At 38.2% G+C, this 26,930-nt stretch overlaps 1 protein-coding gene across 7 annotated transcripts in view; it reads left to right on the top strand.

The window, feature by feature from the left end:
• Nucleotides 1–26,930, top strand: part of itpr1a (inositol 1,4,5-trisphosphate receptor, type 1a) — a 43,833-nt gene that overhangs the window by 9,369 nt on the left and 7,534 nt on the right. For 3 of the 7 annotated variants that reach the window (XM_089134283.1, XM_089134286.1, XM_089134284.1), the window contains 46 exons: nt 71–231; nt 1,418–1,559; nt 1,655–1,813; nt 1,952–2,124; nt 5,316–5,435; nt 6,186–6,380; nt 6,464–6,715; nt 6,800–6,941; nt 7,280–7,427; nt 8,392–8,582; nt 8,726–8,852; nt 8,934–8,988; nt 9,071–9,236; nt 9,769–9,936; nt 10,053–10,130; nt 10,214–10,351; nt 10,450–10,575; nt 10,668–10,868; nt 10,967–11,082; nt 11,508–11,643; nt 11,812–11,937; nt 12,011–12,139; nt 12,230–12,350; nt 12,946–13,130; nt 13,441–13,589; nt 13,771–13,882; nt 15,762–15,797; nt 16,760–16,807; nt 16,957–17,083; nt 17,166–17,338; nt 17,879–18,062; nt 18,255–18,508; nt 18,734–18,934; nt 19,050–19,160; nt 20,347–20,442; nt 20,600–20,728; nt 21,235–21,330; nt 21,436–21,628; nt 21,946–22,068; nt 22,164–22,339; nt 22,471–22,635; nt 22,859–23,048; nt 23,136–23,225; nt 23,431–23,543; nt 23,635–23,800; nt 23,903–24,063. In XM_089134283.1, coding sequence (XP_088990409.1) covers nt 71–231; nt 1,418–1,559; nt 1,655–1,813; nt 1,952–2,124; nt 5,316–5,435; nt 6,186–6,380; nt 6,464–6,715; nt 6,800–6,941; nt 7,280–7,427; nt 8,392–8,582; nt 8,726–8,852; nt 8,934–8,988; nt 9,071–9,236; nt 9,769–9,936; nt 10,053–10,130; nt 10,214–10,351; nt 10,450–10,575; nt 10,668–10,868; nt 10,967–11,082; nt 11,508–11,643; nt 11,812–11,937; nt 12,011–12,139; nt 12,230–12,350; nt 12,946–13,130; nt 13,441–13,589; nt 13,771–13,882; nt 15,762–15,797; nt 16,760–16,807; nt 16,957–17,083; nt 17,166–17,338; nt 17,879–18,062; nt 18,255–18,508; nt 18,734–18,934; nt 19,050–19,160; nt 20,347–20,442; nt 20,600–20,728; nt 21,235–21,330; nt 21,436–21,628; nt 21,946–22,068; nt 22,164–22,339; nt 22,471–22,635; nt 22,859–23,048; nt 23,136–23,225; nt 23,431–23,543; nt 23,635–23,800; nt 23,903–24,063 — 6,648 coding nt within the window. The remainder of the gene's footprint in view (nt 1–70; nt 232–1,417; nt 1,560–1,654; nt 1,814–1,951; nt 2,125–5,315; nt 5,436–6,185; nt 6,381–6,463; nt 6,716–6,799; nt 6,942–7,279; nt 7,428–8,391; nt 8,583–8,725; nt 8,853–8,933; nt 8,989–9,070; nt 9,237–9,768; nt 9,937–10,052; nt 10,131–10,213; nt 10,352–10,449; nt 10,576–10,667; nt 10,869–10,966; nt 11,083–11,507; nt 11,644–11,811; nt 11,938–12,010; nt 12,140–12,229; nt 12,351–12,945; nt 13,131–13,440; nt 13,590–13,770; nt 13,883–15,761; nt 15,798–16,759; nt 16,808–16,956; nt 17,084–17,165; nt 17,339–17,878; nt 18,063–18,254; nt 18,509–18,733; nt 18,935–19,049; nt 19,161–20,346; nt 20,443–20,599; nt 20,729–21,234; nt 21,331–21,435; nt 21,629–21,945; nt 22,069–22,163; nt 22,340–22,470; nt 22,636–22,858; nt 23,049–23,135; nt 23,226–23,430; nt 23,544–23,634; nt 23,801–23,902; nt 24,064–26,930) is intronic. The other 4 variants (XM_089134288.1, XM_089134289.1, XM_089134287.1 and 1 more) reach the window with 3 other exon arrangements.

The following is a 26,930-nucleotide window of genomic DNA, read 5'->3' on the forward strand; positions in this document are numbered from 1 at the left end:
ATGTATGACTGTAACATTGGTTTATGTGTTCTCTGAAGTGTGTCTCCTTCACTCTGTATTTGTGTCTCAGATAGGAACGTCTCCTCTGAAGGAAGATAAAGAGGCCTTTGCCATAGTGCCAGTGTCTCCGGCTGAAGTTCGGGATCTGGATTTTGCTAATGATGCTAGTAAAGTGTTAGCTTCCATCGCAGCCAAACTGGAGAAGGGCACTATCACCCAAAATGAGAGGAGGTAAAGGTTACATGTGTGGGTTCTAACGTCCCAGTATAGTGATGGGAACACTATACTGTCAAAGAGCACCGTCCTTTGGATGAGACGTTAATTAAACAGAGGTCCTGGCTCTCTGTGGTCATTAAGAATCTCATGGCACTTCTTGTAAAGAGTAGGGGTGTAACCCCGGTGCCCTGGCCAAATTCCACCCATTGGCCTCCTAATAACCCCCTTACACTGAATTGGCTCTATCCCTCTCTCTCCTCTCCACCCATAGCTTGTGTGTGGTGCGCACACTGGCGCCATTGCACTGTGGCTGGCGTTGCATCATCCAAGTGGATGTTGCACACTGGTGGTGTTGAGTAGAGATTCCCTGATATGATTGTAAAGCGCTTTGGGTGTACAGTAGTACATATGAAAGTGCTATATAAGTGTTTAATTCATTCATTCATTCATTCATTCATCTGCCCTCTGATTTCTTTCTTCATCCATCCATCCATTGAGCCATTAATCTGTCTGTCCATCTCTCCATACTTCTTTCAACTATTTCATCCATCCATCCATTCATTCTGTCTTTCCTTCAACCATCCATCCATTCATCCATTCTGTCTTTCTTTCAACCACCCATTCATCCATCATCCATCCATCCATCCATCCATTCATTCATCATCTGTCTGTCTCTGTCCTTCCATCCTTTCTTCAGCTATTTATTCATCTTTTCCTTCATCCTTTCATCCATACTTTTAAATATATCCATCTATCTTCCCATGTTTTTATTCTTTCTTCCTTCATTTATCTGTCCATCTGTCTGTCCATCCGTCTATTTGTCCATTCATTCATTCTTCCATCTGTCTGTCCATATTCCATCCCTTAACTATTGTATCTTCCCATCATCTGTCCGTCCATTTGTCTGTCTCTCCTTCTTTCCTTCGACCATGCTGTTATCCAATAGTTCATCCATTCATTCATCTGTGCATTTGACATTCCATTCCAATTTTCTATCCATCTTTCTTTAGATCTTTTATTATTTCTATCTTCATGCATCCATTAGTCTGTTTATTAATTTATCCTTATATCTGTCCGTCTGACCATCTTTTTTGACAATCTTATGGGGTTTTTTACCAATCCATCTTCATGCCCCTTATTTGTTAAACTGCTCACACTTAAAAAAAAACACTCTATCTTCCCATCATGCTCTCATACACAGGTCAGTGACTAAGCTACTGGAGGATCTGGTGTATTTTGTGGTGGACATTCCCAGCAGTGCTCAGGATGTGCTGGAGATCACAGTCAACAAACCCAACAGAGAGCGTCAGAAACTCATGAGAGAGCAGAACATACTCAAACAGGTACATATTGCCTCTTATTGGCTTTAGTTTTCAAACATCTCACTAACATTTTTTTTCAATGACCTTTCAATCCATCTTGTTGTGTGATTGGCCAGATATTCAAGCTGCTGCAGGCCCCATTCACTGACAGTGGGGATGGCCCTATGCTGCGACTTGAAGAGCTTGCAGACCAACGGCACGCACCTTTTCGTCACATCTGTCGGCTCTGCTACAGAGTTCTACGTCACTCACAGCAGGACTATCGCAAAAATCAGGTTAAACTACTGTGAAACAAAATAAATGCAAACAAAAATACACTACTGCAATTGCAAAATTCACGTACAACCCCTTACATATACTATATATTGTACTAAATGGAAAAATGTCCTCTTTCTCTCATTATTTGTGTTTAGGAGTACATAGCAAAGCAGTTCCGCTTCATGCAGAAGCAGATAGGATATGATGTGCTTGCTGAAGACACTATCACAGCCCTGCTGCACAACAACAGAAAGCTTCTGGAGAAACACATCACTGCAGCTGAGATAGACACCTTCGTCAGCCTGGTCCGCAAGAACAGAGAGCCCAGGTGTGCGGAAATAGATCTGCATAAATGTTCTTGGTCATTTACATGTATTCATTTAGCATACCCTTTCATCTAAAGCAGGGGTGGGGAACGTTGGTCCAGGAGGGCCGCTGTCCTGCAAAGTTTAGCTCCAACCGCGAAAGAAACTCACCTGATTGTAGCCTTAATGAACCTGAAGACATTGACTAGCTTGTACAGGTGTGTTTGATTAGGGTTGGAACTAATGCCGCGTTCCAGGCAACCTGTAACTCGTGTTTTTCCAACCTTATACCCGTGAAAGTGCACTGGAACGACAGTCAAACTCGTGACTTCCCACCCGTGAACTCGTACTAGACCGATGTACTCCCAGTTACGAGTTCTGACGTCACATAGCCCGCGAACCAATGACAGCCCCTACTTATGCAGTGTTTCTGCAGGCGGTACACGGTGAGAATACACTTTAGGACAATATAACGTCAACTAGTTTTCAGTCCATTGAGTGCAACGATACATATATACCATATACATTTCCAAATATACAAATAAAGTAAAATAAAGAGTATAACAGCTTATCTTGCCTCATGCGCTATTTTTCCTCCTCAGTTTCCCACAAATAAACAAGGAGTAAGCACCTTTGGCGTTAGAAAATATTACAAACGCGCGTGAGCCCCGTAAGGTCCGCCATGCTGGTTTGTTAACATCTAGGTAGTTTGGCGTGAATGACCTGGAATGCTACAAAGTCGTAAGTCGTGGTTTGAAGTCGTGATTTACGTGTTCAAAAACCTGCCTGGAACGCAGCATAAACTCTATTGGACTGTGGCCCTCCAGGACCAACATTCCCCACTCCTGATCTAAAGCAACAAACAAATGAGATGTGTTATGGCGTAAGTGTAAGTGAACAATTCAGTACAGAGATGTTGGGAGTTTAAGTGAAAGTGAAATAGATGTTTTAAAGTAAGTTTAGAAGTACAGTCGTCGGCGACGGCATCCTTCCATCAACAGGAGATGATGGTGTAGCTTCCTTTTGTTTGTCATTTTCTATCTGCACTTTTGTGAGTGGCTATCAAGCCCGACTCTAGAATAGCAATCTCTGCTGCATTTTCTGCAGGTGAAAGATGATGCCTGCTGAGGCTGCTGTTGATTTTTCGTCCTCTTGACTCTCTTTGCGGCAAGGTTTTTATTTCTCGTTTCCTCGACATACTTTACACCAGGCGGAGTGGTCTTCTGCCAGGCTCTCCCACGTACCAACGTTTATGTCAGACAGCTTCATGTCTTTTTTGCAGATATCTTTGTAGCGCAGTCAAGGGCGTCCAATCAATCGGGAGCCCTCTGCCAGCTGTACAGTAGGTCCTTGGGAATGCGGCCTGGTCCCATTCTCCTGACGTGGCCAAGCCAACTTCTTGCCAAGTATGGCAGATATGCTTCTAATGCTGGCACGTTTCAGAACCTCTGTGTTAGGTACTTTGTCCTGCCAGTGGATGTTACCGCTGTCAGCCAGTCAGGTCGTCGACGTTCAGTCGAGAGAATTCCCTGTCGATGACGGCAGTCTTGCATGCATTGTCAATTTGCTGCAGGTCAGCAGTGAGACCAGGCACAAGGTCCTGACGTTCCGGCTTGTGAATCAAAGAGATTTTTTTCTTTTTTGAGTATTTTTGCCTGTTGTGAAAAATGTGACCCACATGCTGAGATAGCTCTCTAAGCTCCATGCACCCAGTGAAGCAGTGAACCTTACTGGCAGGGGGCTGCCCAGCTTGAGGCGGGTGGTCAGTGCCCAATAAGATCCGATGATCTCCCTGTGGTACTCGTTTCTTATACCATTCAGGTGAGTTTATCACCTGTAACTGCAACTTCCTGTGTTGTGTTGTCATCTTATGGCGTCACTGGAGTGTCCTCTCCAGGGGAGCTACAAAGCTTGGGCAAGGTGATATGGAGAATCAGCTGTTGCCCATGCAGCAAACTCCCCCTCTCCATGCAGCTGGTGTATCCAAAGGAAAGACATGAGTCAATGCAGCTGGGCACCTGAAGCGTCGCAGGTGTTGCCAGAGAGACATTGAATACAATGTCAAACTGCCGGGACTCTGTCTCCGGATTTGTCGGATATGTCGGAGTTGACTCCACTAGCCTTCTCATGAATGGGTATAGCCACAAGGCAGCAGAGGTTTGGAATCAGAGTTTTCCTTTTTCCTAGGAAGATTGACGAGACCCATCTGCCCGAAGAAACTGGTTATAAGGCACCAGTGACCCGCCCTCACCCCTTCTCCTGTTAGTGGAAAAATGTGGTCCGCCAGCTTAGAAACTAAGCCACACGTGGCCAGGAGGTGGATTTTGGTTGACAGAGGCGATCAGAGACGTGCGCTGTATGGGGCATTTCTTGAGAAGTGGGTGCTTATCCTCAGTTCCATTGAGGATGGCTATATCAACCTTGGACCACTCCAAAAGTTTAGAAGTAGTGTAGTAAGTTGTGTCTTCAGATGTTTCTTAAAGGGATACTCCACTTTTTTTGAAAATAGGCTCATTTTACCACTCCCCCAGAGTTAAACGGTTGGGTTTTACTGTTTTCAAATGCATTCAGCTGATTTTCTTATATGTGGAAGAATATCAGTAACCAAACAGTTTCTGGTCTCATTGACTTCCATAGTAGGAAAAAAAATATACTATGGAAGTCAATGAGACCAAAAAAAACTGTCTGGTTACTGATATTCTTCTAAATATCAAACAAATCGGCTGAATACATTCGAAAACGGTAAAACCAAACAGTTTAACTCTGGGGGAGTGGTAAAATGAGCCTATTTCCAAAAAAAGTGGAATATCCCTTTAATGAATGAATGATTTGAACCATATTTGCAATAGTTATGTGTCTTATCCTGAATGATTGAGTTGTGTCCCTGTTTCTTTGGATTTCTGGACTGCTTATTAGATCTATATGTGTCGATGAGTAAATCACTTAAGCTGGACTGTGATGCTATTTTCATCTAGAAACAAACTTTATTGCATTTTTATACTGTTATCACTGTAAAGCTGCTTTGAAACGATCTGTATTGTAAAAAGCGCTATATAAATAAAGGTGACTTGACTTACTTGACTTATAGCTTGCTCCATAAAATGCAACAATAGAAGTGTAGTAAGTGTCTTCAGATGTTTCTTAATGATTTGAACTATATTTCATAGTTTTGTGCCTTATCATGAATGATTGAGTTGTGTCCCTGTTTCTCTAGATTTCTGGACTACTTATCAGATCTATGTGTGTCGATGAATAAATCCATCCCTGTCACTCAAGAACTCATCTGTAATGCTGTGCTGGACCCAGCCAATGCAGACATCCTCATCGAAACAAAGTACAACACATACACTGACTATTATCCTATGTGCATGTTTAGAACAAAATACACTACTGCTCAAAAGAGTCAGTAAGATTGTTTTGAAATCAGAAATTAAGACTTTTATTTAGCTAGAATGCATTTAATTGATGGATTGTAACAAAAACATTATATTTTAAATTAACGCTGTTTTTTTTAAATTTTCTGTTCATCAAAGAATTCTGAAAAATGCATCATGGTTTCCATAATAAGCAGCACAGCTGTTTTCAACATTGATAATATTAAGAAATATTATTTGAGCTGCTATTCAGCTTATTAGAATGATTTCTGAAGGATCATGGGACTGAAGACTAGATGCTAATGGCTTCTGAAAAATCAGCCTTGCCCTCACAGGAATAAATTACATTAAAAAATATATTATAATAGAAAACATTGATTTTAAATTGAAATAATGTTTCACAATATTACTGTTTTTACTGTATTTTTGATTAAATAAATGGTGCCTTGGTCAGCATAAGAAATCATACCGGCGCCAACCTTTGAATGGTAGTGTTGCAGAACAGCTAAAACAGCTCATATAATTCAGCAAGCGCAATATCGAACATGTAGTGCCATTATTGAGGGCAAAATAATCATCTCATCTACTGTACACTGAATCAAACCAGAAAGTGTGATGAATAAGAGGAATTAAAAATAGTTAGCTTGTGTGGTCCACAAGAATAGAAGTCTGTAGGTGTGGTATTGAATGAATTTGTGTTTGTTTGCCAGGCTTGTGTTATCACGATTTGAGGTGGCAGGAACAGTGCTTGGTGAGAGCGCAGAAGAGGAAGAGGAGGATGAAGAAGAGGTATGGTTGTTCTGGAAGGACGGTCAAGGAGAGGTGAAGAGTAAGAGCATCAGAGAGCTTGCACAGGACGCCAAAGAAGGACATACAGAGGACCATGAAGTTATCAATTATTACAGGCATGCACATACACCTACATTTACATGAATATTTGATGAAAGGAAAGATACACAGATATAAAATGATAACATCTCTCCGTCAGGTATCAGCTGAATTTGTTTGCACGGATGTGTCTGGATCGGCAGTACCTAGCCATTAATAAAATATCAGCACAACTGGACGTGGATCTGATCTTACGCTGCATGTCAGACGAAGACTTGCCCTTTGACCTCAGAGCCTCATTCTGCCGCATGATGCTGCACATGCATGTAGACCGTGACCCTCAGGAGCAGGTGACCCCTGTCAAATATGCTCGGCTGTGGTCTGAAATCCCTTCACAAATTGCCATTGATGAGTAAGTGGTCCTCTTTAGAAACGGTAAAGCTCCTTTTAGTGAGGGGTTTGTTTACTATCCAAATGTTTTCCTGTTTTTGACCAGTTATGATAACGATGGGACATCACGTGATGAGGTGAAGGAGCGCTTCTCTCTGACAATGGAGTTTGTGGAGAATTACCTGCGGGATGTTGTTTGCCAGAGTTTTCCATTCTCAGACAAGGAGAAAAACAAACTCACTTTTGAGGTGTGTGTGTATATATAAATGTATGTATGTATATATAAATTCAATTCAATTACAACAAAAATGAACCATCACTGAACTCAAACTGGACTGGGATTTTCATCTAGAAAGAAATTGTATTGCATTTTATCCTGTTATAACTGTAAAGCTGCTTTGAAACAATCTGTATTGTAAAAAGTGCTATAAATAAAGGTGACTTGACTTACTTGACATGCATCCAGCTGCAGAAATCAGCATTGTATTGTCAGAGATGCTATATAATAAAAATAATAAAAAAGTATATTATGTAGAAAATATTAGTTCTTAGACACTTTTCTGACATGCTTTCCCCCTTTCTATAGGTGGTGAACCTGGCAAGAAACCTGATCTATTTCGGTTTCTATAACTTCAGTGATCTGCTGAGGTTGACCAAAATCCTGTTGGCAATCCTGGACTGTGTCCATATCAGCAACCCCTTCCCCATCAAACTGGATAGAGAACCCGGCAAAGGTCAGATAGTGAAGGAGATGGGAGGAAAAATAATTTGGCAGTGCTTTTGCATTCTCACAAATGTTTTCCATTCACTTGCAAAGAACACAAAAGTTTTGAAAAAACGATTTTTTTGCGAGGGAATGCAAAGGTTTTGCGAGGGAACGTAATTTCTCAGGGGTATGCAAACATTTTGTGAGCGAACACATCTTAATTAATTGATTTAGTCAAGTTAGACATATTATTTATAGTATTAAAATATTTTAATAATTTAATACTGTTTAAGAGTAATATTAAAATATTCTTTAAAGCTACACTGTGTGATTTGTACCCCCCATCTAGCGGTGAAAAGGTACATGACCATCCAGGGAATATTAGTTTCGGTTCCTCTCAATTCCGATTTCGTTTTAACTCCTACGGTGGCCAATGTAGTCCAAGATTAACATGGCTTCCAGTTCGACCTCGTCCATCAGTGTTAACTCACACGTAAACGTGAAAGGCGAAGCTTGAATTAACGGGTATGTCCCTCTTTGGCTAATGTACTTTCAAGATGGAGGGGCAACATGGCGACCGACATTAGAACCCCTTACCTGTATGTATTTTCAATGGCATATTATACACTCACGAGAATACTTTATTACTTGAACGAAGTAAATATACATTAATGAGCACATATATTTTTGAAAGAACTAAGTGTTTTTGGCTAAGAATAAATTAAAATAGTTACACAGTGTAGCTTTAAAATATATATTTATAATAATAATAATAATGTAATAATTAATATTTATCAATGAATCAACATAAATGCATTCAGTCACACCAACAAAGCTAAATTAAAGGTTGAAGTAACATTTGCATGTTACTTGTTTTTATTTTGTAGATTATATGTCCACTCCAAGCACACAAAGTAAAGTCCTATCAAAATGAACTAAAAAATGTCAGCAACAAAAGCTCTAGTGTGAACGTGTCCTGTTTGTGCCTGTAGGAAGTAATGTGATGCGGTCCATCCATGGGGTTGGAGAGCTGATGACACAGGTGGTGTTGAGGGGTGGGGGATTTCTGCCAGCCACCTCCCACAACCCTCCCGATAGAGATGAAGTTAAAGCCCAAAGTGAACCTCAGAAACAGGACATACTTGTGATGGACACCAAACTCAAGATCATTGAGATCCTGCAGGTGTTAAAACACACCCTAGCCAACAATTGGATGTTCCATATAATTTCATATTTGAGAAGTTAATATCTTAAATGTCTAGAAAATGCTAAATTGGTTTTGTACAAGTACAAATAGCTGTTTTCACTCTCTCATCTTCGGTGTAGTTCATTCTGAATGTGCGGTTGGACTACAGGATCTCCTGCCTGCTGTGTATCTTTAAGACAGAGTTTGATGAGAGCAACTCTCAAACAGAGCCGTCTGTAAGCCAGGACGCTACTGCCAGTGTTCAAGGTGAGATGAGCAAGAGTGTGTTTGTCTCAGTATCAAGTGATATGGATAAAGTGGTGTGTAAATAACTTCTATCTTTGTTAGGTGCGCTGGACTTTGAGCACATTGAAGAGCAGGCGGAGGGGATTTTTGGCGGAAGGTAAGAAGGCTGTGCTTATTCATAGTTTGTCTCATGTTTGTGTTATGTATGTGTGTGAATCTGTGTGTGTTTGTGTTTGTAGTGAAGAGAACACCCCACTGGATCTTGATGATCACGGTGGTCGGACGTTTCTGAGGGTCTTACTGCACCTGACCATGCATGACTATCCTCCACTGGTGTCACGAGCCCTTCACCTCCTCTTCCGACACTTTAGCCAACGCCAGGAGGTTTTACAGGCCTTTAAGCAGGTATTCATTCATTCATTCATTCATATATCCTTATAGAAATGTGTATTTATGCATTTTAACAGTGCTTTCAAATTGATTAATCACATCTAACTTAAACGTTTTTTTTACATAATATGTTTGTGTGAATATATATATATATATATATATATACTGTAATATATTATAATATAAATACACACACATATATTATGTAAACAAAAACTTAGTTAGGAAAAAGTTAGATGCAATTAATCATGATTAATCGATTTGACAGCACTAATTTTTAAATAAAGTTGAAAGGCCATCTTAATGTTATTTTTAGTCTTCTTCCCATTAATAACAATAGACATAATTGTGTTGTCCTAAAATATACTATTTTTGTTATTGTTAATGGTTATATGACATTATGTTAAAATAATTTATTTTACAAACTTATATTATTTATTTTATTTTTTATAGAAAAATAAATCCCCTAAAGTTGAAGAAAGCACCCAGTATTTCGGATGAATAATACCATTGTAATAAATGAACATTTTCTGTTGTGCCTGTCCAGGTTCAGCTTCTGGTGACCAGTCAGGATGTGGAAAATTATAAACAGATCAAGTCAGATCTGGACCAGCTGAGGTCTATAGTAGAGAAATCAGAGCTGTGGGTGTATAAGAGACAGGGGTCAGACTCTGGACTGGACCCTGGAGAGGTCAACACTGAAGCTCACCACAAGGTCAAGATGTGCTCCCATTATTATCAGTCCATAAAAAAACGAAGAAGCAACACCTTCTGATCTTTTTCAAACCCTAGTGAATTATACGATGAATGAAAGTTTTTCTCCTCCACTAGGTTGTCATCAACTCAAGTAGATCAGACAAACCCAAAGTGGAGAGTACAAGCAGCTCAAACTACAGAGTCGTGAAAGAGGTTCAGTGTGTTTTTTGTTTATAGAGTTTGGAGGTTAAGTATGTTGTATGTTTGAAAGTATTGTTATGTTTGTGTGTGTGTAGATCTTGCTGAGATTGAGCAAGTTGTGTGTCTTGGAGGGCATCTCTGGCAAGAAGAATAAGAAACAGCAGCAGCGGCTCCTCAGGAACATGGGAGCACACAGTGTGGTCCTGGAACTGTTGCAGATCCCTTACGAGAAGGTGCGTGTCAGCCTTTGTGCAACTGAAAGGGTTAGCATTCATCATTGAACACTTGAAGTAGATTTAAATGGTTATGTGTGTGTTTGTTGAAATCTTAGGGAGAGGACATTCAGATGCAGGAGATTATGACTTTAGCCCATCAGTTCCTTCAGAACTTCTGTGCTGGAAATCAGCAGAACCAGACACTTCTGCACAAACACATTAATCTGTTCCTCAACCCTGGGGTGAGAGCAATCACAAATAAACACATTTTCAACTGTGCATGTCAGCTATTCCTCACTCAGTTCTCTGTCTTTTTTTCTCCTTCTGTTTCTAGATACTGGAGGCAGTGACCATGCAGCATATCTTCATGAATAATTTCCAGTTGTGTAGTGAGATCAATGAGCGGGTGGTGCAGCACTTTGTGCACTGCATCGAAACGCACGGCCGCAGTGTTCACTACCTCAAGTTCCTGCAAACCATCGTCAAGGCCGAGAACAAGTTCATCAAGAAATGCCAAGACATTGTCATGGCTGAGGTCTGTGGGCCAGGCTTTTAACTACTAGCCCCACATTGCTACATTTCAAACTAGTGAAGACTGTTCTTAGTGAAATAAAAATCTGTGTATTTGTGTAGTTGGTGACAGCAGGTGAGGATGTGCTGGTGTTTTATAATGACCGGGCATCTTTTCAATCATTGGTCCAAATGATGCGTCTTGAGAGGGAACGACTTGATGAGAGCAGTGCACTCAGGTAAGGAGGCGCCTTTGCTTAATGTCCCTGTCTCCACTCTATTAATACTTCTAAACACTAAATAAAAATACAAAAATGCAAATGTTAGTTTAATACTATAATCACGATTAATCACGATTAATCGATTTGACAGCACTCATTTTGAAATAAAGTTGAAAGGCCATCTTAATGTTATTCATTTCATATTTTTAGTCTTCTTCCCATTAATAACAATAGACATAACTGTATTAGATAAATATACTATTTTTGTTCAGTTTAATAAATGTTAAAATATAAATATAAATGATATAATATGATAAAAAATTACAAAAAAACAACTATATATATATATATATATATATATTGTTGTTGTTGTTGTTTTTTAAATATTTCTGCTAAATATTTGCCATCATCGGTATTAGATTTGTTTTCACTGACACTTACAGGTATCATATTCACTTAGTGGAGTTGCTGGCTGTGTGCACTGAAGGGAAGAACGTTTACACTGAGATCAAATGCAACTCCCTGCTCCCCCTTGATGATATTGTACGTGTGGTCACACATGAGGACTGCATCCCTGAGGTGTGTGTGGCAGGGGAAAAGGCTAGAAGTGTTTGTCTTTGTTGAATGTGTTGAATAATTTTAGATTTAGGTTGTAAAATGTTTTTTTCTTTCTTTCATTGTATTATAAAAGAAGTCATTTGTAGATTTGTGTGACTTCATAAGATGTGAATATATTATTTTATGTAGGTGAAGATGGCCTATGTGAACTTCCTGAATCACTGTTATGTGGATACAGAGGTTGAGATGAAGGAGATCTACACCAGCAATCACATGTGGAAACTTTTTGATGATTTCCTGGTGGACATCTGCAGAGTAAGACTAGGCACTCAAAGATATACTCATAATGTGGTCTTGATCCTCGCACATTTAACACGACTTCTTGTAGGTGTGCAATAACACGAGTGACCGTAAGCACGCTGACACTGTTCTAGAGCGCTACGTTACTGAGACCATCATGAGTATCGTCACCACCTTTTTCAGCTCACCATTCTCAGACCAGAGCACAAGTTTGCAGGTAACACACAGTGTCTTCCAGAAGCCCAGTACAACTCAGCATCATTTAGACCATCTGTAAGAGTGACATTCATCTCTGTTTGTGGCTTAGACCCGGCAGCCAGTGTTTGTGCAGCTGCTGCAGGGAGTTTTCCGAGTGTATCACTGCAACTGGCTGCTCTCAGGTCAGAAGGGGAACGTGGAAGCCTGTATCAAAGTGCTGAGTGACGTGGGTAAGAGCATCAATTCCACCAGCTGTTTGTAACTTTCTTAATATCACCTTAAATTGTATTATTGTGTTGTATCATAAGATTTTAATCTTAAAATTAGTGCTAAAAATGTTTCTTGAACAGTGGATCGTCTTTGAAACTTTTTGACTGAAAGGTCCCCTGTTGTCCAACACAATATTTAAAGGCTCCCCTATATTGTCTCCTATTTCTATTGTAATTAGGACAGAGCTATAAAAAAAAAAAAACTGGGAGTATTGATATATTAAATTAACCACAATTTGTTTTGGGAGTTCAAAAGTTTCAAGAACTATGTTTTCAATTAAAATATTTTTACATTTTGACATTTCAGTTTACATTATTTTTTAGGATTTAGATTTAATTATAGTTTGATTATTTTAAAATATTAATTATATTTTATTAATCTGAATACATTTTTAGTCATCTTGGAAGTTTGCTGAGGCCCCTAGTCGACCCCTGGTTAAGAACCACTGTTCTAGAAAGATGTATGGAGAAACTAGTGTCACCAAACAGAATTGCCCAACATTTTTTTGTAATGCATGACTCTGGATGTGCGTGTCTTTTACCATTTTGTATGCAGCCAAAGGCAGAGCCATAGCCATTCCTGTGGATCTGGACTGTCAGGTGAATAATCTGTTCATGAAGTCCAACAACATAGTGCAGAAAACAGCCCTCAGCTGGAGACTGTCCGTCCGTAATGCTACACGAAGAGATTCCGTTCTGACCACCTCCCGAGACTACCGCAACATCATTGAAAGACTCCAGGTGAATGAGTGATATTGCATGCGTTTTCATACATGTTTGCTATTAATTTTATTCTTATTGCATTATTGTGCATGCATTTATCTTAAAAACATGCTTCCTCTCTATTGAAATCAGTAGTGAGATGGGGAAGTGCAGCTTATTAGGTTTCAGAACAGAGCTATGATGTCTGTTTGTCTTGTCAATGATCGCCTATGTCTCTTGTTTAATTCCTATTAAACCTGTGTTCAATGGTTTTGCCTGAGTGCCTTACCTTGTTAGTGTGTGTGGTGAATTTATGCTTTTGTGTGTATTTGTGTTTGTGTGTCTTCAGGATATTGTGTCTGCCTTGGAGGAGCGGTTGAGGCCTCTGGTTCAGGCTGAGTTGTCTGTATTGGTGGATGTTCTCCATCGTCCAGAACTGCTGTTCCCAGAGCACACTGAAGCCCACCGCAAGTGTGAGAGTGGAGGCTTCATTTGCAAGTATGATGAGCTCTTGTTGCAATATCTTCAATGTAATACTTTATATAACATAATAAAATACTGTATTATTTATTATAGGTTAACATGCTGATAAATTAAAAAATATATTACTATTTTATTATATTTTCATTGATTATATGTTTTAATTACATTGGCACACTTTTATCTGCTTTTTGTACAGATTGATAAAACATACCAAGCAACTTCTAGAGGAAAACGAGGAGAGGCTTTGTATCAAAGTCTTGCAGACACTCAGGGAGATGATGACCAAAGACAGAGGATATGGAGAGAAGGTATTGAACACAGCAAACAGTAATAAAAGGACTACGAGATGTGTTAAAAAAATGATCTTAAAAGTAATCCCAACTAGTGCGCCATGTTGGCCTTACAAGATTAACGTGGGCGTCAGCTATAAAAAGGTGATACAAAAACACTCCAAATGTTTTTTATTTTTATTTTAAAAAAGGCGAAAATCCATTCACTCGTAGGCCACCATAGTTATTTACGTCTCAATGCATTCTGGGTAGTGATGTTGAAAAGTTGTAGCCAGTTGAAGCCTAGCAGCTTCTTCGTTTATTGTTTTTCCAACTTATCGGCTAGCTAGCTAAGTTTTTACAGTAGTGAGATGAACACCCCATACACAAAAAATATATATTTGAAATATATTTTCAGAATATATTTTGGGTATGTATTCAAACATTTGAAATTGGTACAATATATTTGATTTAAATAAAATGTAAATATATTTTTATTTTATTTTTAATATATTTTATTTGAATATGTGAATATATTTGTATGTCAATATATTTACTAACAATATATATTTTCATTTGTTTTAACTTTTGCAAATGTTTTCATTTGAAATATATTTTCAGAATTTAATACAGTTATTTAATAGTGTGTGTGCAGTGTTAGACACTGAGTTCTATCTATTGTTTAAGTGTACTTCACTGTTGGAGTGTCACTGTTATACTTGCATCATAAATATTGTGCATATTTTCAATATTTAAATGGCTTTAGGAAAGATATCAATAAAACAACAATAAATCTAATAATTCCACGTATTGTTAATTCCACGTATTATTCCACGTATTGTCATTTTACATTGCAGTCATTTAAATGTAAGTACAGTATTTATTATAACTGTGTGTCGTAATACAGTAGGGAAATATGATAACCTACCATTGTGTATAGGGGAAAAGGTAGAGGAATTACTATGATCAAAATACAAGCTAAACATTTTATGACCATATATTTTGTCATTTATTTTACATTACGTTGTAAAAGTAAATATATTGCACACTTAACATCAGATAAATATAAGTGAACAACAATGCAAATACATTTCAATGTATTTGGAATATATGTCACATATTTTTGACACTATAAAATATATTTTATATTTTTATTTTGTGTATGGGGCGTCTGCCGTTCAGCCTTTTCAGTTTGAACCCGAGCTTAAATCAGGAGAATAACAAGAACGTCCGTTTACATGGTGGATGCATGGCTTGCCAGGGAGAGGAGCCCGCAGAGTCATTCCATCATGTGGAGTTAACAAAATAAGATAAATGAAAACAAAAACATTTGGAGTGTTTTTGTATCACCTTTTTATAGCTGATGCCAACATTAATCTTATACGGCCAACATGCCACACTACTCGGGGTTCCTTTTTAGGTATAATACAGATAGCAAAACATCTTAAGTGTTGTGAAAGGTTGAACTCATTGTCCTCTACACGTACCGTTTTCATTTGTAGTGTCTGCATGTGTGATCTTAATCACAAATGCAAGTCCTGCTAAACTAAAGCATGTTTACTTAAAGCTGCAGTCTGTAACTGTTTTTGTGTTCAATAAGCGAGTAGATCACAAATTCATTTTTCAAACGTCTGAATCACTTTGGTACACCTATAATAAGTGTTTATATTCAGACTATTTTAGACTGATACAGGTTGTACCACTGTGGAGTAGTCCAGTACTTCTGCAAGACTCATGCAGTCCTGTTTATTAACCACTAGAGTGCCAAAAGATACAGACTGCAGCTTTAAGTTAGAGTTAATGGTCTCATCTCCTGTGTTATGTCTTTCTGTTACCACTCATGCCACTAATTGTTTCTGGCTTAATTTGAAGAATGTCCACCCTTTCATTAACACCGTACTTCACTCCTCTTTTTCAGCTACTGGGATTTGATGATGAGATGGATGTCACTGAGGTTGTCCCCTTTTTGTCATTCATCCCATCTTCCCCTTCTTCATTTATCATCTGTGTATCTTCTTTCTTTTTCCATCCTTCAGAGTATACACATTATTTGTTAGATGTGGTATGCATATGGCTCTGTTGTGGTTCGGTGTGTCCCCTAAAACCATTTGTTACCAAAATGAAAAGTAAGAAAGAAAAGAGCATTTATAAGAAGGGCAAGTCTTTTTATCCGCACGCCCCCACTCTAACTTCCTTTTTCAATAAGAAATACAAAGAAAATGTTCTTCAAACCATTATGTGGTGCTTAATAGTCTGCTAATCCAATATGATTTCCTAAAATTAGTAATTGTTCTTAAAGATTAAAAAAATTGTGAGCTTACCTTAAAGGGATACTCCACTTTTTTTGGAAATAGGCTCATTTTACCACTCCCCCAGAGTTAAACAGTTGAGTTTCACCGTTTTCAAATCCATTCAGACGATTTTCTGATATTTAGAAGAATATCAATAACCAGAGAGTTTCTGGTCTCATTGACTTCCATAGTAGGAAAAAAATATACTATGGAAGTCAATGAGACCAGAAACTGTCTGGTTACTGATATTCTAAATATCAAAAAATCGGCTGAATACATTCGAAAACGGTAAAACCAAACAGTTTAACTCTGGGGGAGTGGTAAAATGAGTCTATTTCCAAAAAAAGTGGAGTATCCCTTTAATATTTACCAACTATTTGAGTATTTGAAGTTAACATTCTCATCTTGTACTTTTCAACTCTACTCCTCTATATTCTGTTCTATATTACCCTAATGTAACTCTTAAATCACTTGCATATCATAACAAACTAGGTTACTTTGAGCTGACCATATCATTTTGGTCATTATTATAACACACAAGCATGCTGCTAGGATAGATCTGGAGATTGCTGCACGATGATACTCTACTAACTCTGTGTTAGTGTTCTGTTGTCCGCTCACTCAGGTGGTGGATGTCAGTCTGCCACCCAAACAGCTGGAGGATCGGAGGAGGGTAGGTCACTAACATCACCTAACCCTGCTCTTTAACCACACACCTGTACCTCTCAGCTGCCAAGCTTAGACAACAATAGCAAAAACAAAATTCCCGAATCCCCAAAAATAAGAGGCACACTGAAACACACACTCTCGCTCTCATCACAGGGAGAGGCCCTTCGGCAGCTGCTCGTCAATCGTTACTATGGCTTCAGGAGTGGCGGGCGGAGAGAGAGTCTGACCTCCTTCAGTAACTCTGCACTTACACCAGTAGGACCAATCAAGAGCCAGACAGGTGAGTTCATTTTTCATTGTACCTTCTGGGAATGTTTGTGAAATTATCAAACATATGTTTTTGTGTGTTTGTATGACTTCAGGGGGTTTGAGCAGGGCTGAGATGTCATTGATGGAAGTGCAGTGCCATCTGGACCGTGAAGGGGCATCTGACCTGGTCATTGATCTGATCATGAATGCTACCAGTGACCGTGTCTTCCACGAAAGCATCCTATTGGCCATTGCACTGTTGGAGGGTGGGAACACCATCATACAGGTCAGATAGGCCTGTCAGTGAAAGTGATATAATTGAATGTTATGGCATTATGTTATTTAATATGTCTATTACAGTTTAAAAGGTTAGTAGAGCTTTATTTTTAAATGTTTTTATTCAGCAAGGATGCATTAAATTGATAACTGATAGACGATTTCTATTTAAAATAAAAGCTGTTCTTTTGAATTTTCTATTCTATTCTGATCATGGGTTAACTGTTTTTAACATTGATAATAATAAGAAATGTTTCTTGAGCACCAAATCAGCATATTAGAATGATTTCTAAAGGATCATGTGACAGCTCTGCTATCACATGAATAGAAATATATAAAATAGAAAAACAGTTATTTTAAATCTTAAAAATATTTCTCAATATTTCTGTTTTCATTGAATTTCTGATCAAATAAATGCAGGCTTGGTGAGCATTAGAAACATTTCAAAAACCTGCAGACCCTAAACTTGTGTATTACATTTGAAGTTTTCCATAGAACATACCGTATAAATATAACGATGGATTTATATTTGTATTTTATCTCGTTCCAGCATTCTTTCTTCAAACGTTTAACAGAAGACAAAAATTCCGAAAAGTTTTTCAGGGTGTTCTATGACAGAATGAAAGCAGCTCAGCTTGAGATAAAAGCCACGGTTACAGTCAACACCAGTGACCTGGGAAACAAGCGGCGTGATGACAACACTCCAGACAAAGAAACCCCACAACGCCCAAGAGGTCTGGGCTGTAAATACTTTGTTATCAGTTTATACAGTTCATATGCTATCTTAGTTTGATATTTTGATGATGACATTCATTGTTTAGTATCCAAATATATGTTGAAGTATGTTGCTACTAAATCTCAGTACAGCACTTTATGAGAAGTTATGTCATTATGATGAGCTTCAAAGCCTCTTTTTTTCACTCCAGGAAAAGATTCAGGCGTTGTGGTGACTGATGATGCTCGTGAGCAGTTGTTGGAGGCATCTGCGGTGACTAAGAAGGCCTTCAGTTCGTATCGACGAGATGCTGACCCTGAGGAGGTTTATGGCGTTGCTGATGGAGACAAAGGGAGTGGGGATAAAGGAACGGAGCAGGGTGAGATGAGTCCTGTCATTCTCATCATGCAACCAATCCTACGCTTCCTACAGCTGCTGTGTGAGAATCACAATCGAGACCTGCAGGTGTGTGTGTTTGTCACGTTTACATATTTTTTTTTTATTGTTCTGATCTGATTAGAGGTCCACTACCAACCTGACCTGGGCTTGACGGAACTCAGCACACTGTTTATGGGTTCAAAAACATTGACAGTATCACTATTGTGTTTGGTCAGAGTCTTGTCTCTGTTAATCTTGATATATTGGTTTGGTCTGGTTCTATTCATCATACATGTTTTTTTTTCCCCGTAGAATTTCTTGCGCTGTCAGAACAACAAGAACAATTATAACCTGGTGTGTGAGACCCTGCAGTTCCTGGACTGTATCTGTGGCAGCACAACAGGAGGCTTGGGGCTGTTAGGTCTCTATATCAACCAGCAAAATGTGGCTCTCATTAACCAGACTGTGGAGAGCCTCACTGAATACTGTCAAGGGCCCTGCCATGATAACCAGGCATGTACACAAACATTAAAACAATCATAAAATATTATCTTTTCATCACTCATAAGCATACTTTCTGCCCATATTGAATGTGTTCTGCCATATGTATTTTTTTGTTTTGTTGCAGAATTGCATCGCCACCCATGAGTCTAATGGCATTGACATCATCATTGCATTGATTCTGAATGACATTAATCCACTGGGCAGAAAGAGAATGGATCTGGTCCTAGAATTAAAGGTATGTCACTTTAATCTTAAACCTTAAGGAGGGTTCTGTGTTGACAACTTTCAATTCACTTGAAAAGGTAGCAATTAGTTTTTAAAAAAGTAGACATTCACTTTCAAAAAAGTATCGATTCTTTTTTGAAAAAGTAGCGAATTACTTTCGAAATTTTTTTATTCTTTTTTGAAAAAGTATCGGTTCATTTTTTTTTAAAAGTATCGATTCACTTTTGAAAAAGTAGCGATTCTCTTTTGAAAAAGTAGTGATTCGTTTGAGTATCAATTCTTTTTTGAAAAAGTATCGATTCATTTTTTTTAAAAGTATCAATTCACTTTCGAAAAAGTATCCATTAATTTTTGAAAAAGTATAGATTCATTTTTTAAAAAGTATCGATTCACTTTTGAAAAAGTAGCGATTCTCTTTTGAAAAAGTAGCGATTCGTTTGAGTATCAATTCTTTTTTGAAAAAGTATCGATTAATTTTTTTTTAAAGTATCAATTCACTTTCGAAAAAGTATCCATTAATTTTTGAAAAAGTATAGATTTATTTTTTAAAAAGTATCGATTCACTTTTGAAAAAGTAGCGAATCATTTGAGTATCAATTCTTTTTTAAAAAAGTATTTATTCACTTTTGAAAAAGTAGCGATTCATTTAAAAAAAGTAGCGATTCATTTTTTTTTAAGTATCAATTCACTTTCGATAAATTATTGATGCACTTTCGAAAAAAGCATCCATTCATTTTTGAAAAAGTAATGATTCACTTTTGAAAAAGTAATGATTCACTTTTGAAAAAGTAGAGATTCATTTGAGTATCAATTCTTTTTTGAAAAAGTAGCGATACATTTTTAAAAAGTAGCGATTCATTTTTTTTTTAAAGTATCAATTCACTTTCGAAAAAGTATCCATTCATTTTTGAAAAAGTAGCGATTCATTTTTGAAAAAGTAGCGATTCATTTTTGAAAAAGTAACGATTCATTTTTGAAAAAGTAGATTTAAATGAATCTGTAAGTCAGCTACAACTGTTTAATTCTGAATATTATATTTTATTCTGCCTCCTGTGTAATAGTAGCCTAGGCTATTCAGCAACTCAAACATACCAAACCAACAATTGCGAAAAACACACAAAAACTGATTTTGCACAGGCATTGCACTAATTACCAAAATTAATTCAATAAATGTACACAATTGTCTTTTTTCTTAGAATAATGCATCTAAGCTACTGCTGGCCATCATGGAGAGCCGTCACGACAGTGAGAACGCAGAAAGAATTCTCTACAACATGAGACCAAAAGAACTAGTGAGTATGTTAGTTATTATGCCAGAGCATCCTGCTTCACTCATTGCTTTAACTATATCTTGGAGTCATTCTATGAAGACAGATAGTAAACCATAAACATTTACATTCTTTGGATACAACATATGCTCAACTCCAGCTGTGTGTGTTCATGTTCAAGGTGGAGGTGATGAAAATGGCTTACCAGCAGGGGGAGACAGAGTTTGAAGATGAGGAACAGGAGAACGGAGAGGACCATGCGGCTTCACCACGCAATGTTGGACACAACATCTATATCCTTGCACATCAGGTACACACACTCCTGTACATTAGAACAAAAAGAACTTTTTTTACATCTGCAAGTGTAGGGTATAAGGAGAACATTTTCCGGCATTAAATATTTCTAGCTGTGAAACTGTAATATAGGGTAAATGTGGCAAAAGATGCAAGTGAAGACAGGTGTGTTACTTTAATACTTTAAATAAGGCATGTCACTTCTATCAGCAAGAGTTAGATTACCATTTCTGTGATTCTTTTTAATCCACAATAAAGTTACTAACTGACAAGTATATTCTTATTTGGTACAGTATTTACTATACCAAAGCCAGTTGGAAAGTGTCAGTTTTGGGCCTTTCATAAGAACATTTTTATTAGGAAATGTAGATTTTCCTGATCTATATGTGTGCATTTTAAGACATTTAAAGGCCAAAAAAATGGATAACAATAGGTTTATTCCATTATTCCAAATGGCATATCTCTTTATCTAAGAGCACTTCATTAGATCAGTAGTGTGATCTGTTTAACCTGCCATTTCAGCTGTCGCGTCACAATAAGGAGTTGCAAATACTACTGAAACCAGGTGGGGAGGACCAGGCCCTGGAGTATTACACGAAACACACCTCACAGATAGAGGTAAAACACTCAAATGCTTCTGACATAAAACCTTGATATGCATGTTATTTATTGTTTTTAAATTCTCATCTTTGCATGTGCTGTTTTATGTTTTTATATACACAGATAGTCCGCCAGGATCGTACTATGGAACAGATTGTGTTTCCCGTACCGAATATCTGTTCTTTTCTGACAAATGAATCCAAGCTGCGTGTGTACTATGGTACAGAGAGAGACGAACAGGGCAGTAAAATAAATGACTTCTTCCTGCACGCAGACGACCTCTTCAATGAAATGAGGTGGCAGAAAAAACTAAGAGGTAAATGTGTGTTAGATATCCATAGTGATAGTGTTAGATATCCATTCACTTCTTAAACCTTCTTATTAGTTGCAAAATTGGTAGCACTTTACAGTAAGGTTTTATTAGTTAACATGAACTAACATGTTTTATAGTTTTAACATGTCATAAAGTTTTAATATTATTTATTTTAGTGTTTCGTATTGTCTTTTGCTTTTTCAATGTTTTACATGATCATTTTTATTGTCATAATTATGAAAGTTAATTGTTGTTTAATTGTACATTAGGAGTTTTTATATCATAATTTCTAAATTTCATCCCTTTCATTTCGTTTTTAGCACAGCCAGTTTTGTACTGGTGTAGCCGGAACATGTCTTTCTGGAGTAATGTATCTTTTAACCTGGCTGTTCTCATTAATCTGTTGGTGGCGTTCTTCTACCCTCTGGATGGAATGGACGAAAGTGAGCTCTCTTTACAGTGTCCTCCGCACGATTCACCCTTTCTTTCCCACAATAATGCGTTTGAACATTTAAACCTTACACATGGTGTGTTTCAGGTTCACTGGATCCTTCTCTTTCTCTGTTGCTGTGGGTGTGTTTGTTGGGCTCATTGAGTTTTGTGTTGATGTCACCGAGGCCGAACGCAGTGCGAGTCCTGGTCATCTCCACTGTTCTGCAGCTGGGGTTCTCAGTGGGCCTGCAGCATATGCTGACACTCCTGGGAGCTTTTAATGTACAATCACAAATACACATGGGAGGGCTTTATTTTGAGTGCATACAATCATACACTGTGCACACAGTTTCTTCAGACTTATTGTTATTATGCATCTTTATTGACACTGACCTCATTTTGTGTATGCACAGGTTTGTAATAAGATTGTGTTCATGCTGAGCTTTGTGGGAAACCGTGGGACGTTTACCCGTGGTTACTGGGTGATGGTGATGGATAAAGAGTTCCTGTTTCATCTGTTGTACCTTCTCATCTGCACTCTGGGCCTTTTTGGACACGTCTTCTTTTACAGTCTACTGGTCTGTCTGAGAAGCTCATTACATTGTTTAATAAAATAAAGGAACAAATTAATACTTGAAAAAAATGTGCTATGGGTTTTTTAAACAATATAGTTATTATATATAACGAATAGTGACCTATTTTCATGATGCATTTAATCATTTAGTATAGAATCAATTCATTGTCAGAGCAAAAATGTACCTCATTAATATAAATTAATTGTACTTCTGTGTGTGTTTGTAGTTGTTTGACCTGGTGAACAGGGAAGAGACTCTTTTGAACGTAATCAAGAGTGTGACACGAAACGGCCGCTCTATTGTCCTGACAGCTGTTCTGGGTCTGATCCTGGTCTACCTCTTCTCTATTGTTGGATATATGTTCTTTAAGGATGACTTCATCCTGGAGGTGAACCGCATCCCCAACAGCACTCTGGGTAACACACACACTCACACACACATTCATAGTGTTCATACTGGTGGTTTTGTAAATCTTTTCTGTTGTATTTGAATGTGTGTGCCAGAGGAGGGAGTAAATTTGGCTGCTGGTTTCGTGCCTGAGGGGGTCTGCAATGTAAAAAATGGGTCCTGTCTGCCTGCAGAAGTGGAGGAGGGTGAGCAGTGAGATTCAACCATACTAGGGCTGTCAGTTAGTTAAATTGTATTAAAATTACACTAAAAATTGCCAGCTCTAATCCAGTTATTTAAACCATGTCATCCAATCATTTAAATTTTATCATGCCTTTTAGGCTATTCTTTATGCATCCGTCATACGCTGGCAGTGAGTGGAAATAGTGCCTTTACATTGTGTGTTTATAGATGATGTAGAGCGAGCGTGTGATTCTCTGTGGATGTGTATGATCACTGTACTGAGTCATGGTCTCAGGAGTGGCGGTGGAGTTGGAGATGTTCTGCGGAAGCCATCCAAAGAGGTACGTATAAAAATATATTTACAGTGATAATTCATTTTACCTAATAACAATTTCAATCGAAACGTGTGTGTGTGTGTGTGCGTGCTTCCAGGAGCATCTGTTCGCCGCACGTGTCGTGTATGATCTTCTGTTCTTCTTCCTGGTGATCATCATTGTGTTGAATCTCATCTTTGGTGTCATCATTGACACGTTTGCTGACCTGAGAAGTGAGAAGCAGAGAAAAGAAGAGATCCTCAAGACCACATGTTTCATCTGCGGTGAGATGAAATGCAAATCCTCTCAACAATCAGTTAAACATATATGTGCCTTTACATGTGATTGGGAATTTATTTTTGGGTCATTTTCTTGTCCACCCACAGGTCTGGAGAGAGATAAGTTTGATAATAAAACGGTGACGTTTGAAGAGCACATAAAGGAAGAGCACAACCTGTGGCATTACCTGTTCTTCATTGTGCTGGTGCGGGTCAAAGACTCCACTGAATACACAGGGCCCGAGAGCTACGTCGCTCAGATGATCAAGGTGAGAGCATCCGTGGTGACGACAGCCTACTTTGAAATTATCAGTGGTGGAGGAAGTACTGAATCTCAGTACTTAAGTAAAAGTACAAATAACCAGATAAATATTTACTTTAGTAAAAGTAACACAATGACAACCATACTTAAGTAAAACGTAAAAAGTACCTGATTTTAAATGTACTTTAAGTATTAAAAGTAAAAGTACTTGCATAATTTATTTTCTTAATGTCTATTTTCTAATGATTAATAAAACATTTAATTCTAACTCATTCAACCTAATACTCCTATAATGATGTTCAATAATGATGGAAAAAAAATGTCACCATTTCTGAAACAAGCTTGCAATTAGGCAATATACACATCATGCTTGTCCTTACTATATGTTAATAACTATGTCAGTAAACACGATTAATTTATGGTGTAATTCTGAACCTCTTGGCTTGCCACAATCCTAACCAAACGTATATTACACACAATATTGCATATTCCTATGCATGTAAAAACTAATTTTCGCGAATAAATTGTAATATGAACGCACTGCGTGCGAGACGCATTTAGTGTGACCGGGTTGATATATCTAGAGCACTCAGGTCTAAGTCCCATGGCCCTCTATCAGAATCCAGAGTTTCAAGATGATCAAAGAAACTCAAAATTTTGAAGCTCAAAATTTTGACCAAAAAAAAACCCAACAGTGTTACCCCTGTCGTTTTTTGTTTTTTTTGTGCGAAAAAATAAGTTTCTCCAATCTTCTTGAAACTCTGGATTCTGATAGAGGGCCATGGGACTTAGACCTGAGTGCAAAAATGGAGGCTCTAGACCCTTCCAGAGCTGAGATATTGAGATATTTATAATGGCATAAATGTTACGTGGTAGGCATAAATGCTACTCTGGAAGGGTCTAGAGCCTCCATTTTTGCATTCAGGTCTAAGTTTGGTCGAAATTTTTTTTTTTTTTAATTTTTTTTGGTCGAAATTTTGAGTTTCTCTGATCTTCTTGAAACTCTGGATTCTGATAGAGGACAATGAGACTTAGACCTGAGTGCAACAATGGAGGCTCTAGACTCTTCCAGAGCTGAGATATCGAAACTCAAAATTTCGACCAGAAAAAAAAAACGACAGTGGTACCCCTTACGTTTTTTTTTTTTGGGCGAAAAATTAAGTTTCTCCAATCTTCCCAAAACTCTGGATTCTGATAGAGGGCCATGAGACTTAGACCTGAGTGCAAAAATGGAGGCTCTAGCCCCTTCCAGAGCTGAGATATCAAACTCAAAAATTCGGCCCGAAAAAAAAACAACAGTGGTACCCCTTACGTTTTTTTTTTTTGAGCGAAAAATTAAGTTTCTCCAATCTTCCCAAAACTCTGGATTCTGATAGAGGGACATGAGACTTAGACCTGAGTGCAAAAATGGAGGCTCTAGCCCCTTCCAGAGCTGAGATATTGAAACTCAAAAATTCGGCCCGAAAAAAAAACGACAGTGGTACCCCTTACGTTTTTTTTTTTTGGGCGAAATATTAAGTTTCTCCAATCTTCCCAAAACTCTGGATTCTGATAGAGGGCCATGAGACTTAGACCTGAGTGCAAAAATGGAGGCTCTAGCCCCTTCCAGAGCTGAGATATCGAAACTCAAAAATTCGGCCCGAAAAAAAAACGACAGTGGTACCCCTTACGTTTTTTTTTTTTGGGCGAAATATTAAGTTTCTCCAATCTTCCCAAAACTCTGGATTCTGATAGAGGGCCATGAGACTTAGACCTGAGTGCAAAAATGGAGGCTCTAGCCCCTTCCAGAGCTGAGATATCGAAACTCAAAAATTCGGCCCGAAAAAAAAACGACAGTGGTACCCCTTACGTTTTTTTTTTTGGGCGAAAAATTAAGTTTCTCCAATCTTCCCAAAACTCTGGATTCTGATAGAGGGCTATGAGACTTAGACCTGAGTGCAAACATGGAGGCTCTAGCCCCTTCCAGAGCTGAGATATCGAAACTCAAAAATTCGGCCCGAAAAAAAAACGACAGTGGTACCCCTTACGTTTTTTTTTTTTGGGCGAAAAATTAAGTTTATCCAATCTTCCCAAAACTCTGGATTCTGATAGAGGGCCATGAGACTTAGACCTGAGTGCAAACATGGAGGCTCTAGCCCCTTCCAGAGCTGAGATATCGAAACTCAAAAATTCGGCCAGAAAAAAAAACGACAGTGGTACCCCTTACGTTTTTTTTTTGGGCGAAAAATTAAGTTTCTCCAATCTTCCCAAAACTCTGGAATCTGATAGAGGGCCATGAGACTTAGAAACTCAAAAATTCGGCCCGAAAAAAAAACGACAGTGGTACCTCTTACGTTTTTTTTTTTTGGGCGAAAAATTAAGTTTCTCCAATCTTCCCAAAACTCTGGATTCTGATAGAGGGCCATGAGACTTAGACCTGAGTGCAAAAATGGAGGCTCTAGCCCCTTCCAGAGCTGAGATATCGAATCTCAAAAATTCGCCCGAAAAAAAAACGACAGTGGTACCCCTTACGTTTTTTTTTTTTGGGCGAAAAATTAAGTTTCTCCAATCTTCCCAAAACTCTGGAATCTGATAGAGGGCCATGAGACTTAGACCTGAGTGCAAAAATGGAGGCTCTAGCCCCTTCCAGAGCTGAGATATCGAAACTCAAAAATTCGGCCCGAAAAAAAAACGACAGTGGTACCCCTTACGTTTTTTTTTTTTGGGCGAAATATTAAGTTTCTCCAATCTTCCCAAAACTCTGGATTCTGATAGAGGGCCATGAGACTTAGACCTGAGTGCAAAAATGGAGGCTCTAGCCCCTTCCAGAGCTGAGATATCGAAACTCAAAAATTCGGCCCGAAAAAAAAACGACAGTGGTACCCCTTACGTTTT

The sequence above is a fragment of the Pimephales promelas genome, chromosome 8 (genome assembly GCF_988280905.1).
Source record: "Pimephales promelas chromosome 8, fPimPro1.hap1.1, whole genome shotgun sequence".
Classification (NCBI taxonomy): domain Eukaryota; kingdom Metazoa; phylum Chordata; class Actinopteri; order Cypriniformes; family Leuciscidae; genus Pimephales; species Pimephales promelas.